Source organism: Podarcis pityusensis, assembly GCF_964106645.2.
Source record: "Podarcis pityusensis genome assembly, chromosome: 3".
Taxonomy (NCBI): domain Eukaryota; kingdom Metazoa; phylum Chordata; class Lepidosauria; order Squamata; family Lacertidae; genus Podarcis; species Podarcis pityusensis.
Genome location: NC_138026.1, coordinates 33,447,566 through 33,464,008, shown reverse-complemented (window position 1 = coordinate 33,464,008; position 16,443 = coordinate 33,447,566). Strand labels below are relative to the sequence as shown.

The 16,443-nt window shown below is 40.3% G+C and overlaps 1 protein-coding gene and 1 long non-coding RNA gene across 7 annotated transcripts in view; one reads left to right on the top strand and one right to left on the bottom strand.

The window, feature by feature from the left end:
- KHDRBS2 (KH RNA binding domain containing, signal transduction associated 2) overlaps positions 1-16,443 on the top strand; it is a 448,147-nt gene that overhangs the window by 402,763 nt on the left and 28,941 nt on the right. For all 6 annotated transcript variants that reach the window (XM_080998033.1, XM_080998036.1, XM_080998034.1 and 3 more), the window contains 2 exons: positions 3,858-3,940; positions 13,142-13,200. In XM_080998033.1, coding sequence (XP_080854159.1) covers positions 3,858-3,940; positions 13,142-13,200 — 142 coding nt within the window. The remainder of the gene's footprint in view (positions 1-3,857; positions 3,941-13,141; positions 13,201-16,443) is intronic.
- The window catches only part of LOC308472838, a 193,111-nt gene continuing 186,866 nt past the window's right edge, over positions 10,199-16,443 (bottom strand). The window contains exon 12 of the long non-coding RNA XR_013983758.1: positions 10,199-11,460. This is a non-coding gene — a long non-coding RNA (uncharacterized lncRNA). The remainder of the gene's footprint in view (positions 11,461-16,443) is intronic.

Genomic DNA, 16,443 nt, shown 5'->3' with positions numbered 1-16,443 from the left:
TGCCAGAACTCACTGTGAACGCCTCCCTTGTTCTCTTATAATGGCAAAGGTGCCCATCTGAGAGGTGCTGGAACTGACTTCTGGTGAGTTCTGGCAGGGGGGCGGGGGGAACCCTGGTGTTTACACAGCCAATGTCAGCTCTTAAACTGAAAAGGAGAGGCAGTGTTACATCTGCACTGGTCAGTATTACAAATGCAGTAAGACATACAGATATGGGATTCTGGCTTGATTCTGACTGGGCAGCAGCTTCTAGCCACAGCCTCTCATTTTTAGTTGCCTGTGTAGTGAGGAAGTGTTAAAATATCAACCTTACAGGTTCATAATCTTTATTTCTTATTACTTGCTCCACAATTTATTGATAGTAACTTGCAGAGTTCAGGTTGGCCTGAAGGGAGTAAGCATTCTTGATTTATTCTGCATAGTCACTAGAGTTCATGCACAATTCCCAAAGGAAAATAATACCATCACTGAATAAATGGGACAAGTTCTGCCAGCATTCAAAGCTACAGGTTTAGCCAGAGAGATTATTAGTCAGTTAAAAATGGGTTGGGGGGAATCACATAAATGATGCATGGCAGCAGCAGAGCTTCACTTTGAAATCTGTAGACTCTCCTTAGTTAGGAAAACACACTTTTAAAAAGTCTCAAGCATAATAAACACTGTTCATATGCAATCACCTTTCATTTACATGGGGCTTGAGTGGAAATCAAGGCATATTTATTGCAAACATTAAAGGTTGGAAAATAGCATATTGAGATGGTACAGTTTAGAAAGACTGAAACATAAATGAAAATGGAATGTGGGAGGTTTAAGTCTCATGGCCCTGATGCTGTAGATGTCCAAACCCATCTACTGATACAGCTACAGCTACATGTATCTATCGCCTTTGTACATCACGTGAATAAAGCTTCATGCAACTCCATTACTGTGGGCTCCCAAATGAAGGTGGCTTTGTGCAAGAGTATATATCCTTTAGGATGGTGTGAAGGTTACGTTGTTTTTCTTGCCATCCCAGCATAAGCCAAACCACAAAATTATGCATTATGTAGCTGCTTTTAGAAAAGGTGATCCCCATCCCCCTGTCCCCACTTGATTTCTCCTTGGATTTGGGGCTTCTGAATGACTTGCTCTCAATCACAGAGTAACACTGTGGGCTAATAGTTTGCCATTCTGTTTTTAACTTCTGCATTTTGTTCTACTGGCTGTGCACACACAGTTTGCTGTAGGTTTTAGTTCTTTCCATTTGTTCACATCTTTCTTTTTCCTCCCAATTCATATTATTGATATGTATGAGCAGTGGCATGTATTGATCAGACATTGTGCAAAATCTTGGCTGCATACTAACCTGTTCATAGCACTTTCCCCCCTGCCCTCTCAATCTGGAATCATATATGCTCATCCTCAACATGCTGCTTTCAATTTAGATTAAATCTAGATCCTGACATTCACACGGGTGTGTGTGGTGACTTGATACACATTTGATAACCCTCCCCTTGGTTAGGCTGCCCTTGCCTCCTCCTCCCCAGGTGAATGAAGGAGGAAATTGTGCTTGCAATCTTGGTGTACCACTGCCAACAACATCTGCTTTAATCTGTTTTCCAATTGACACACTATGGAGTAATGCAGAATCAATCTGCAATGAGGTTTCATTTTTTGGAGTGAAACCAGTTTCTCAAGAAGTGCTTTCAGGGTTAAAAAATATGCAATATATCTAAATTCTGAAATTTGTTTTAGAATTTCTTAATGTTAAAATAGGAAGGCAAGTCAAGTGGAATGCAGAGTCTGGGGAAGAAACCCACTTTTGTTTGATGCCCATTTGCCAGTTGCTATATTTTGCAATGCTGGCATCTGTTAGCATAGAAGTGCAAAGTTAGTAGTAGTAATATAGTAATAATATACAGGCTTTAATTTCAAGAAACTTTTTTTGTCATGAACTCTCAGTGCTTTCCCATATTGAACTTGTTTCTACACCTCATCTATGATGCTCATATGAAAGCATAGCAACTTGCAGAAGTAGACACTTGCAATAGGAAATAGGAAGTTATTTTACCATTCCAGAGCTGTTTGAAATAAGCGTTTAATTTTCCTGACCTTTTTAATGTGCTTCTCTTCCAGTGCTTTCTGCAAAATATCACTAAATGATCTTGTATTCTCAAATGCCACACATTTCATCCTTGTACAATAGTACTCAAAAAGTCAATGGTTAAAAATTAAAGTCTCTGTGTGTTTAATTGCATTCTATGTAATGGGTGGTTCACAAAGTATCTCTTCTGTGTTTTTTTCTCCAAGTCTCATTTCCACATGTGAACAATCCCAGATGGCTCAAGGCAAACCCCTCAGACTAGCTCAGGACATTTTTTATGATTTTTTAATATATTTTTTCTGGGATAATTCTGGAACCAATCCAAATAGATAGCTCACCCCCCACCCCCTTAACCAGAATTCTCTTCTGAAATTTGGTGCTCATTTCATTGAAATCTAGGTATTTTCCCCATTTTTGCACTGGAGTGTGAAACTTGGAACTCTAAGGAAGTTGTTGAAGCAGCTCAGACTGAGAGCTTATGTAGGAGCTGAAGGTTCACCTATTCTGGGCTATCAGCCAGGCTGTTAATTCAGGCTTTTCTCCCCTCCTGGGCAGCCGCACATGCAGCTAGCTGAGCACTTTGCTTGCAACCTTGAAACTCCCATCCGTCTTGCCATGCCCTCTGCTGTTGTGACCCTGGTGACAGGAAGCTCAAGAGACAAGCAACTCGGATAGAAGCTGCCAGTTCCGGGATGAGGATGGCTGGAGCCAGGAATGCCCAGTGGAGAGGGGCAGCAGCTCACAGCTCATCTCCCAGCCATGCTGCTGCTACCTCTTACTGAGAGGGGTGAGATGGCAGGCAGGCCAGTGCTGTGTAGGTGCACTGGTGGAGCCAACCCACTTGCTCCTGCTGACGTAGCCACACAGCACCAACCTCCCCATTGCCTCTCCTTCTGGTAAGTGGTAGCAATGCTGCTGCTGCTGCTGCTGTGGGGAGGCCAGGTGCATGCTATCACTTCTCCCCACCAGCTGCTCCTGTGCAGAGATCTGCTGGAGGGTCCTGCTCCCCCTACTCCTTTTCGAGGGAAACCCTAGGTCTAGGCAGAGCTGAACCCTGAAAGTACAAATCAGGTTCAGTAATTTGCTGCTAAAGCAGCTCCTTTATCTGATCTCACCTGGCTGGTGAATAGCTGCTTTGAAAGGGTCATTTTATCATGCCTTCACTGTGTTTCCATGCACACTGCTAGTTGCTGTGGCAGAGGAGATCGAAGCAGGGATGGATGGATGAATAAATGAATGAATGAATGAATGAATGCTCAAGGAAGTTAAAAGGCATTCATTACAACAGTTATTTATAATTATTATCTGTGGCTTTCTCCTTAAAGTTAAACCACATTTTCTGAAAAAGAACTGAATGGTATGTTTTATGCTCCATAATGACCTTCTTAATGGGGTAAGGAGATCAATATAGTCTTGCAATCATTTGTTCATTTCTGTGGCTATTATTCACTAGCAGATATTTAGAAAAGCATTTGTATATTGAATTCCAGAGAAAACAATGAGTTTCATTAGCACCTTTTTCTTACAGTACAAACTTCATTATGGTGATAAATAAAAACAGGGCTGAAATTATTCATTCATATATATATATTCATGCATATATACCACACACACTCTTTCAGGTTTCTTGCAAGTGTGTGTGTGTGTGTGTGTGTGTGTGTGTGTGTGTAATGTGCTGCCTGTTAGGTATATAGTATTCTAAAAATTCTGTTTCAGGCTAATACTATTTATAACTTACTGACCTTCTAAATTACAAATTTGTGTTTTATTATAGGGATATGATGATGGATATGGGGGTGAATACGACGAACCAATTTATGAGGCCTATGATAATAGCTATACCACACAAACACAGAGGTAAGCACCAACAAACTAATTTATAGATAAGCTACTTATAGATTTCCTTTAATATCTGTTCTAATCCCTAACTCTGCCAGGAGCTACTGCTAAATGTATGGTGTCTAAAAACACCATAAAAGATCCTCAAGGAATGTTAAATTTACCAGGTATACAGACTGTTACCCAGTGAGTAGTGTAATGAAGGTGGAGATTGAACAGCAGAATCCTCCCCAAAACGAAAATGGAGGGAAGTTCTCTTTCTCAAGTGTTCCTCTCCTTCCCTGTGCCCCCGACTCACAATCCCATCCCATCTAATATTTCTTCTCTAGACTGGATGGCACCAGTCTAGCCTCAAGGAAAAACTAAGAGCAATAATGATTTAACATGAAGTACATAGATACTGTGCCTAATCAATATGTGTTCCAAACTATGGACCTAAACCATGGCAGATACACAGCATCATGCCCAGGGCTCAATTTCTAGTACAGGAAAACACTCAAAGATCACAAATAAGATCAGGATCAATAATACAATGAGAATCAGTTCTAAGACAAAGGCTCAAGGTGGCACATGGAATAAAAACTCTGAATCAGGACTCTGGGTCTGGAACAAAGCAAGGCAAGCAAATGCCATGAGTTGATGAGTCAAGTCAGAGTTGAAGGAGGTAGAGAGGCTGAACCTGTGAGTTCACCACTCAAGGATGAATCCAAAAGCCAAAGGCTTTCTAGGCTCCTGAAAAGGATGGGTTGAATAATTGCTTTTGTGTATTGCATTCCCCTCTTTTATGGAAATAAAGGCAGAAGATGTAAAGTGTGCACAAGAATAATACGGTCACAGGTCATTTTGTCAGCTATGCCTCTTTTTCTCTTTGAACTGTGAAACCACCTCTGTTGTGTAAGATCTAAAAAGTTAGCCCTCCATGTGTTTTGAGTCGTCATGTTGGTTTTGGAAAACTCTGCCCTAAAGCTAGCTGAGAATCAACTGCAAAGTTAAGAAATAACAAAGAAACCAGGACATAGCTTGCTTACAAGGCAAACCGAGGTGAGGCCGTGAGGCATAGCTGCCTAGAGGAGTCAGCAGTCCCAAAACATGGTAAATGCTGCTCCACACACTGTGTTCCAAAAGGTCTTAAAGCAGAGAAGCTTTGGGGTCTAGCCCACAACTGCAACTCCCACCAAATGCTCTGAAACCTAGCTCAGATCAGATGCTAGGGTGGCTGAAGAGATAATTGCAGAAGCAGCTGCAGGAACTGAATCCTGACATCAGCTGTTCAGCATATTTTGCCACAGTGACTGCCTACTCATCAGAGCATAAAACGCCTTAAAAAAAACTGCTACTGATTTTATGACACAATAAAAGAGAAGGGGGTGAGGAGCTGAAGGAAGGAAGGAAGGCCAAAGCCAAGTAATAATAATAATAATAATAATACCACCCTTTATTTGAAGATCACAGGGCGGTTCACAACATACTGATTGCGCTGGAAGAAACAAAGGAACCCAAGATTGTATGTTGAAATAGGAATAGGGATTTCAAGCCTGGCAAGCTGTCTGCACAATCATTCCCTTGAATGATTGTGTGGCTGGTCCCCCAATATCAATGGCATATTGCTACCTGTTTATTCTATTAACTTCTAGCCTCAGGTTCCTGCTCATATGGAATGCTCTCTCTCCAGTAGTTCTCAAAATCACATATTAAAAACTATGTAATAGCTTGCTGTATAATGCTTGCAGTAATATTCTCAGCAAAACTGAATCATGTTGATTTAATAATTCAGTTTTATTGGAAGACTCAAGACAGCAGCCATCCATTGAGATTGAATTTACAATCAGTTATTGAGCTGAAGGGATTTTCTCCCTAGTTATTCTACTTTTATCCTGTTATTATTTCCCTGCCATCTACTAGATTGTTATGCTGCATGTCTTCATTTCTTAAGAGGTTTAAAGCCTTTACTGAGACAACAGGAATCTTTCACTCACTGCTTTGTTCATCTGAAGTCCAAAGTATCTTTCATTTCAATCCACAACAAAATTGCTTCTAGAATTAACTAGGATTGCCAGATTTAGAATGAAACATGGGCTTTTAGAGTTGTGCAGAAAGGAGAATTTTGGCAGGTGCAATTTTTTCTGATATGATAACAGCATGGCAGGATTTGTTTGTTTGTCATTAAACACCCCTCATAAGAACAAGATTCCAAGGTGGCTTACAAAAGTACAATTAAAATATAAACCAAGCGAAATACAGAGCAATTAAAACAATCATTATCACAGCAATAGATTAAAAAAAACAACCAAGGTACAGAGTTGTATTCAACAAGAGTGTTCCGTTCATGCAAGCTCTTCTTCTTGTACAACGGAAATTCCACTCCCTCTCCTTCGTTCCCCAACCCTCCCACCAAATCTGTTCTGGGTTTCTCCCAACACCCTGCAACACGTATGTGGAAGAAGAGAGGAGAGGGGAGTTCTATTGTGCAAGCAGAAATCCCAACGTGAATAGTACAATTTCATTGGACATAACCCACAATACCTGGGGAAATGAATAAGTTATTTGTATATTAACCTTGCTACAGTGGTGCCTCGCAAGACGAAATTAATCCGTTCCGCGAGTCTCTTCGTCTTGCGGTTTTTTTGTCTTGCGAAGCACAGCTATTAGCGGCTTAGCGGCTATTAACGGCTTAGCGGCTTTAAGAAAAAGGAAACAAACTCGCAAGAACTCGCAAGACGTTTCGTCTTGCGAAGCAAGCCCATAGGGAAATTTGTCTTGCAGAACGACTCAAAAAACGCAAAACCCTTTCGTCTAGCGAGTTTTTCGTCTTGCGAGGCATTCGTCTTGCAGGGCACCACTGTACATTATTTCTTCTATTTGTAAATGTGATTTTTGTGCTCCTTTAAAAAAATAAAATAAAGCGTGTGTGTTTTAAAAAAAGTAGACTAATTGTAGAATGAGATGGTACATTCTTTAGCAAGAATGTTTGACTTTGCCTCTTTATTCAGACATATGCAGGGCATCTTATATCTACAGAGTTTTGTGCCAGGGAAGGGATCAGATTGTGTTGTGTATAGTTACAGATAATCTACAACTTGGTACTGAGAAAGTTCCTGCTCCTGTGAAAGTATTTGTGGCAATGTCATCTTGCTTCTGTGACAGCATTAATGGCAACATGCATCTTTGGGTTCATTCAGATGTTGGGATTATGACATTAATTCTCCTTTTAATGCTAGCACTTACGTTCCTGGTTTCTGACATCCCTTTTACACTGCAGTTCCTGTTGTATTGTGACACTGTGTGGTTTTTTTAATTGCTACCCCACCATGTCACGCTAACTTTTATTCACCCCAGTGGGTGTCACTGGACATGCCAACACCACCACTCTCTATCCACATATGTGCTTCTGTTCCCCCTGTGATATGCACCCCCCCCCCAAAATGGCAGGAGACCGCCCCAAATTTCATCAAGTGAGCAGCAACGGCATGAAACCTTCAGGGAAATTACAGTGCAAAACTCCTGCAGTTTTCCAGGTTAACAGGGTTGCAAATGGAAGCAATTAACATGGAAATGAGCACTAAACTTCCACTAGAGTCTGCTACATTTCCAGAAGTGACTTTTACATCATGTGAAAGATTACGTAAAACATGGGAAATTATCAGGTTAAGGAAATGTATGGAAAATGGAGTGAAGTGCTGTCTGAATTGTCTTTTAGATCCCTCTAGAGAAGTCATGCTAATAAGTTACATCCCTCTTGGTCCAATAAGCTCAGCTTCCAGTTTAGTGTAAGCCCCTTTGTGATCAGGATCCTGGGTGGTATTCAACAATTTTTTCCTGCTAACGCAAAGATTAGCGCTAGTAAAGGGGATCTCCCCCTCCCTCCCCCATGAACACCACGTACCATCCCTCAATCTGCTTTAGAAGGTTTGTTGAACCCTCAAAACATATTTAGGGGGAGGAGGAAAGGAAATTGTTCTGTTCTGCAAAGAGAAATCCTTTGCGTGATGGAACAATCAGCTTCCCTCTACACTGAATGCAACCCTTAGAATCTGGTTAATGAAAGTGTTGTTCCTAAACACCTTTGTTCTTTAAGCAGACAACATAGCTGTGTTTTACTCCTCTCAGAGGGTCCTGGGGAATCCGTTCAGCAGCAGTGAATATCAGATTCATTTGCATTATTTGGGGCATTTGGAATGGCTGGAATTTTCACACGTAAAAAGCCTACCATAAGAATATGCTATGACTATTAGTAGTAATGGCTGAACTGACTTCATAAATCAGCTAAACATTACTCAAGCCTTTATAACATTTTAAAATGTCAGCTTTAATTTTCATATAATTTTCTTTCTGGAGATGTTGCAGTCCTTATTGTTATACCAATTCTTAAACTGGAAGCCAAGCTTATTAGGCAAATGGCACAGAAGACTAAGAGAGATTTAATTTGTTAGTATGACATCTCCTGAGCAATCAAAAAGAAGCACGTTGTCATTTACACTTTCACAGCAACATTTGCAAGTGAACTTCTTTAACATCAAGTTGTATATTATCTGTAACAAGCACACAATATATTTCCCCTCTTGAAGTTGAAAAGTGTCCCCGGATTCATTGAAAAATATCTGGTAACCTTAAGATATACAATTCCTTGAATACATTTAAATAAACGGAGGCAAAATGAGCTATTCTAGCAAAAGTGTAGTATTACCTAATTCTACCATTAGTCCAATAAATGTATTTTAAAAGTTGGTTTCAGGATGCTGAAATCAAATCAGTATTTAAAATCCATTCTGGCGCTTACTGTCTCGATAACCTCTCCCTGCTGCTTTGGCTTCATGTTCCCCAGTCTCAAGAAGTGCCTCCCTTTTCCACTTTCTTCTCACAAACACCACTTCCTTCCTTCCTTAGGTATTATGTGAAGTTTCCACTTGGACTTCTCCTTTCCTCATCCCCATGCTTTTTCCCTCATGGCAGTGGCGTCTCACAATTCAGTGGCGCCATATGTGATGTCAAAGTCCCGACCCCTGCCTCTCGCTTTCCTTTTGGATGCTGTAGTTGTGGCACCTGCTGCAGCGCTCTGCCCCCGGTGTGACCAAACCAGCCTCGCTGCCTTTGCTCAGGGGAAATGTCTTTGCTACCCCATCGTCTCTTCATCTCTCCACTTCTCAGCTTCTTGCTTTCTCTGTCCCTTCTTCCTTCAGCATCTCAGCTCTGGATTCTGCAAAAGCATCTCTCGTTCTTGACCCATTCTCATTCCACAGCAATAAGACATTGTGGGCCCAGGTAAAGGGACTTGCTTTCTGATAAATGTGCACAGGATGGCAAACCTAGCTGCCATCACAATATCCTGACTCGATTGCAGGATGATGTTATAGCTGCTCAGCCAAAGACTGGGCTGGGTTTCAAAGGCAACAGAGAGGTGACAGTTTTAAGCCTAATATTTTAAGATTTCAAAACCTGTACATAGGCAATAGATGGAACAATCACTATATAGTCTGGTAACACACCATCCTTCCTGTTATTTTTCTCTATTGTATACTTCCCCAGTTTTGAGCTTGTATGCACAGTATTTGCACACAGTTGTATTTCATTTTGGGTTTTGTGCTCATATCTCAGTGTTCATAAATAAAGATTCCCTCATATTTTATTTTGAGACTATTGAATGAATCAAGTTAGCAGGCCTAAAAGATGACATTTTATGGGTCTTCACAGCAATCCACTTACAGCATTCATCATCCAAAACTGTTTTGAAATGCCACCTCTCATTTATTTGATTCAATGAGCACAAGTGTGTATCAAATAACTACCCCTGAAGTAGATAAGAAAGTTTTTTCTCTCTTATAAATCACTTATGCCCTCTAAGGTTCTTGAAATACTTATTTCCACTATGGATCTCCAGTGTTATATCTGATAGCCTCAAAAAGAGAATATCTTAAGTATTTTCTCCTGTTCTGTAATTCCGTTCCATCATCTTCCTCCTCTCTCTGTGGCTTTTGGCCTTGTCTGAGCAGATGGCTTATTACACCTATCCATTTCATGTGGCTTTGAAGTATGTATATGTCCATTTGTGATTTAGCAAGCACACAGGCCTCTCTGTATCTTGCTATATTAAGACTGCAATCCTGTGCACATGTACCTGGAGTAAGTCCCATGGAGCTCAATGGCCCTTGCTTCCTAGCAAAGAGGCATAGGATTCTGCTGAAGAATAATTAAAAGCAAAAATAAGGCCCCATTTCTCTAGATAATGTTACCCTGATGATGCAGGTACAGGGGGAAAGAAAATGCCCATCGGACAAGGTAGAAGATACAAACAGTACTTTATTATTACTTTAAAATGAGAAATGCTGAGACTCGGGTTTGAGCAGGAGTTCAGAGACTCTCTTGTCAAGCAATAATCCAGTGGCAGGGATTTATTTATATATATTTTACATCCTGCATTTCTTCCATCATGGAACTCAAAGCCGATTCCATATGATTTGCAGGAAATCGTGATCCTGGAATGTAACATCTCCACTGCAGGTGAATTAGCACATGTTTGAATGCTCTCCCAAAGGGTGGGGAAATCCTGCACATCTAAAGTAGCATGCCTTGAAGAAGGCTATGCTAGAGCCTTGCTCCATGACGTTATGCCTCAAATGACGTGATGGTGGAAGACCATTTCTTTAAACCAGGGGTAGTCAACCTTTCTGACCATCTTTCTTGATGGTAGAATTTCCTTACTGCCCACCAGTGTTCGATGGAAGGTGGATTCAGCTTGTGCCATAGAACCCCCTACCACCCACCTAGAATCCTGAAACAACCCCTGCTTTAAGCCTAGGTCTGCAGCTAATTCATATAAAGTATGAGGTGGTAGAACTTGAATTTTAAAGCAGATGTGGTGCTCATGGGATGAGAACTGAAGTGACAATGTGCTTTCTGTTTTTCTCCCAGTTCTCTCTCCTCATAGATGCTTTTTATGGCTGACGGGGAATGCTTCCCAATTATCCACGCTATTTAGGGATGGGTGGGGGGAGACTATTTTACCAAATATGATTGAGAGGAGGATCTCCCTTTCATATTGGTGCATGAAGGAATTAGCGGGTTTAAAGGCTGGACGAAGTACAGCCAAACCCATTGCTTCTGCCAATTATTTTAAAATAGCACAAAACAACATTAAAACTGGACCCACATCTGCACCCAAAATTCAAGAATGGTGAAATTGGGGAGGACCAAAAGAGTAGTGGTGCGAATAATGAGCACCAGTCTGAAATATATAGTCCAATAGTAGTTTTGCTGGTCTAGACAGCCTCTCACACACAGTGAACTGGAACCCCCCCCCCCCTTTCTAATCCCAGGTGTGTTTGGCTGTGGTTGTTCATTGGTGATGGAAAGCCACTTTGCACATGGATATTGCACTTTCTTGGTTGAAACCAAACCTTGCAGGAGCGACAAACATGACTTTGTGCACAAATAGGTATCCATGTAGCTCATTCTGGAAGCAAGCCAGCTTGTTCAGGCAACAGGAATTGAGCCAACTTCTCTGATTGCAAGGTAGAGGTAGGAGGACGTACTTGTAAGGAGCCCTACAACGACAAAACGTTTACATTTATCAAATCAGCTTAGCTAGGTTGTGGTAAATTACACCATTCTAGAAGATTGCAGGGTATAAACTCTAGCTCAGAGATTCCATTTTTTAGCCGAGATTTGAACATTTTTCAATAAGAATATTTAACTGGGCAAACAGCTATCATTATAATTGATATACCATTTGAAAATTTGAAGGTTAGCCAAATACATTTATCTCAATTGGGTGAGATTTGTGTCTCCAAGCATTTGAATCCCTTGAGGCAACATTTCCATGGAAAGTTAATTAAAGAGTGCTCACTAGAGGATTACCTGAGGGCATTGTAGCCTATTCACATTTACATACAAATCCCCCATAATACTGTAGGTATGTAAGACTTTCTAAAAAGTGGAAGCTCATGTTTTGCTGAGATAAGGCAGGCCTATTAGCAGCTAAGAGAACTTTCGTTTTCATAATTAATATTGATTCCAACATATTATGAGTATCCTGTTCTAAGATTCCCTTACTAAAGGTGAAGCAGTGAATGCAACCAAAATAATAAGGGCAAATAATTATTGCTTCCAAAGAAGGTCTCAGATTATGAGCCAGTAAACAATGGCAGTAGGGGAGATGCTCAGCCTTATATCTCTCCTGCAGCAGGAACGGAATATTCCTGAATTATTATTATTTATTAATTCATTCTTTAAAACTAGCATAAGATAGAATCCCAAGTTTCATCTTAGAAGCCACATTCTAATCACTGTAAAAATGCACATCAGAGTTCCTAAGCCAACCATTTTTGCTAATCATAAATCCAATCTTTCTTGAAGAACGGTTGCTCTTTGACTTTTGGAAGTGTCTTACGTGAAATGCATTTTTAACTCTGACAGTTCATACAAGATTTATTGAAGCTCTACTTTAAGATCCTAATCCCCTCCCCCCACTGCCACTTGCTTACGAAACACAGTTTTTGTATACTAAACACATTCCCAATTTATTTCAACAGCACGGAACAGTTGATTGATTGTAATGTATAAGGTGTAGCAATAGCTGTATCAGTAATAAATAAAAACTCATAAAATAACATGTATGGGGACCACCCTGAGATCTTTTGATGAAGTGCTATATATACACCACCACCACCATCATCATCATCATAATAGCCACCTCATCCTTTCATTCTGCAACAACCATGTGTTACAGCTAAGCTAATGCTATTTTTCTAGAAAAAGAAGTTTTGGAACTCACCATGAGACCTCCCTCATTCTCTTAGAATGACAATGGTGCCCACTTGAGAGGTGCCAGAATTGAGTTCTTGTGAGTTACCTCTGGAAAAAAAGCCCTGCAGCTAACCCATTTGAGGACTGCAAAAAAAGCACCTAAATCAGGCATGGCCAAACTTGGCCCTCCAGCTGTTTTGGGACTACAAGTCCCATCATCCCTGGGTCCTGTTAGCTCACTCAGGATCACTGCCATTCAGGGTTACTTTTATTGGGGGGGGGGGCGTTAAAAGGAACGAAGCATTCTACTGTATGTTGCCTTTTTCCTTTCAGGTTTTCCTCCTTAAATATTGAGTTAGCGGTTGCTTGTCTAGATTTATTTTTTTATTTTTTTTAAAGGACCAACATAACAAACTTATATTTTCTTGTGTTTGAAGCTTTCCTGTGCCAATAACTTTACTTGCTGTCAATCTATTGCAGTCTGCCTGAATATTATGACTATGGTCATGGAACAAGTGAAGATGCTTATGACAGCTACGGTAAGGCCTGTTCTATTTTTGGTAAAAGTGTGAAGTCAGAAAACCAATCACTCAGTGACAACCTAAAATTACTTGTACATTCTCCCTCTCCTGCTTTTATAGAGGCCAGACTAAGCTGATTTATGTCATTCTGAGGTAAAATGTGACTTGTGGGACTGAAGCCAGGAAACTGAGCAGATTCGTTTTCATCAGAATTTCAAAGACATTCATCACACTTGTAGATCAGTTTTTAAAAAGTAGTGGTGAAAATGCTGATTAGGGCCCAAATCTATTTCATGGTGATGGTCATCTGTCTTACTGGTGTCACCTTGTTTTACGTATATGCTGTCTCAAATACAGGAAAACAACAAGAAGCATGAAATGCCTCAAATGCTTTGTTATTGTTGGATAGCAAGTATATGCTACTTTAATTAAAATGCATTTTAAAAAAAAAAGTATTGCATGTATAGTTTCCAGTAGGTCAAATCTTGCCTAAAGTTCATGACAAACCTGTCAGTCCCTAACCAGCAACTGATTGCTCATATAGGGTTGCCAGCTGATGGGCAAGGGTGGGCAGACCAACAGGGTCAGGGTCTTGTTGTTTTGGGAAAAGTTACCACAAAAGCAAGGCCACTTCCCCTCCGTAGAGAATATATGAGAAATAAAAAATAGATGTTCTCTACAAGGTTTATCCTTTCCTTCAGTGTGCAGGTTGTGACTGGCATTCAGCCACATAACAGAAATGTACACGCACACATTATATACTCATGCCCACAGATATGAAGAGAAACCAGAAGTTCTGTAGCTTTACTAACACTACACAAGCCACCTCATACTAGAATTGTGTATATACTATAGGGCCATATGACCCAGTTGAGATTAAGCTCTTTCAATTGATTGCAATAGAATGAATTTCAGAATGTGCTTGACTGAAATCAACACTCAGCCTGTCATCCTATGCCTACTTTCATGGGAATAAGCCCCAATGAACTCACTGGGGCTTACTGAGTTGACTCGTATAGGATTGCACTGTTAATAGTGCTTAATTTTGAATGTGCTATGGCCATTGGGTGTTAGGGATAATCTAAGCAACAGATACCTACCAGGAATGGTCCCTTTACACAGGCAAAATTCTGACCTGCTACCTCTGTCCTTCCTAGAACATCTAAACCCTCTGTTTTTATTTTAGAGAACTTTTAACCGTTTTTTTAATAAAAAAGTTAATTTGGCCTTGAAAGTTTTCTAAAATCACCAGAAGGTATAAGTTTGGATTCATTCTGTTGAAGCAAACAAAATGCGAAAGAATAACCCATCCATCCAGCAAGAATAACTAGAAATTGCAAAAAAAAAAAAAAAAGAGGTAAAAGATGCATAGGAAGAATAGAAGTTTATGCAAGTTGACAGTTTCAAAAATAATTGTATTTGTTCAGCTGTTGAGAATATATTAGTGCACAGCAAAGTTTCAGTTCCTTCATGCTTGGTTTAAAATAATGATTTCCTAATAGGACAATGTCAAACAATGATACTAGCAAATAGAAAATGGCATTATTTCCACAGTTAGTGTTCACTAAGTGTGTAAGGATATGGGGCCAGAAAGATTGGGCTATATAACTTGAGTGGATGAGCTGTGTAGCATGGCAGCCTCAGCTTTTCACCCTACCTGGTTTTGCCTGGCTTTTGGTCTCTCCCTCTCTCTCTCCATTGAGATGCTCACCCGCATCCATAGCCTTAACTGCCCCCGGCTTCTCCTCCTCTTCATTTCATTCATGTTCATCTTTGGTCCAACCCTGTGGCCTTGTTAGAAAGATGCACACCAGGATAGGTGAGTACTTGCAAATTGAGCGGGGTTTGGTTTCTTGTTTGCCCCACATCTTGGCATCTTTTAATGTTTCCCCAAACATTGTACTATAACTCCATTGCACTTTTCCAGACAGCATCTGTGCTAGTTATATGTCTATACACCTTTGCCTCTGAAACTCCTTTTCTTTAGGCACCAAAGGTTAGTGTGTAGTGTGTTGGCTCCTAGTAAGCATACAAAGGAGATGAAGTTGTGAGTGAAGATGTTTGATGTCGCGAAGCTGCTGACAGCAAGGCAAGGCAATAGTATTCTCACATGCTTGTTCTCGGGCAAAAGGGACTTCTTTCCCTAGCCAACAATTGTAGCTTCCCCCAGCACAGCCAGTCTCAGAGCTTTCAGGTGGTGCATCTCTCACCTATGTCAGCAAAGCATTTCAGAAGAAGGCAGAGACGGAATGACAGATGTGTAGTGCATTGTTGTATAAGTGATAGGATCCAATTGGTGCCTTTCTACTCATAGTGGGGTTTTGATCCAGAAGAGGCATCCATTAACAGAAGAGGACAGGAGCCAATTCCTTCCTCATCCACCCTGCAGCTCATGGTTCTCCGAGAGAATTTTTTCCTGGGCAACCCCCTAGAACAGGGTGAAAGGTGGTATAGGTAGCTGCAGGGAGGGATATGGGATTTGCCAAAACCACTCCTCCCCTTTCATGACCAGGCACCTCCCTGGGATCAAAAGTCCTTCCATGAGCAGCATAGTACCAATTGAATTCCGCCCAATGAGAATTATTTGGTTTTCTGTGAAGTATATTGTCAGTGTTAAAACTACCACTGATGATAACACATTTGTATGAATGTGCTTTTTTTTTTACTGTATTTGCTGTTACCACTGGCTGCAGTCAAAACAGAATATTAAACTCATATAAATTCCATTGGATATTAAGTGATTTGATTTTTAGGGAGGCTCATGCATTGTTACTTGAATTCCTCACAACACTTATTTGCAAGTAAGTCCCACTGAGATTTACTTTGGAGTAAACATGATTTGCATGGCAGTGCATGAGTGTGATTCTAATAAAATCCCAATGAAACCAATAGGATTTACTTCTGAGAAAATGTGCTTAGGATTGCGCAGACCTAGAAGTAGATATATTAACTTCATGTTTTACAATTTCATGGCCCTAATTTCAGTATTAATTGCAAAAAACTTGACAAACTCAAAAATCCTTACTTGTGTTTTGTTTCATTCCAATTTGCACCAAAAAGATGTAAAGATTTTTAAAAGGGTGATTATCCTGCACTGCCCCTGGTAGTATGCAATATATAATTACAGAAACTATTGGCCTACTTTTCTGCTTATGGCTGATCAATCTGGTCATCTCATTCATCTGCACCATCATTACTATTTACATATACCAAATTCTTCAAAGCTGATTTGTCTTTTTAATTATCTATGCATTCCTTAGA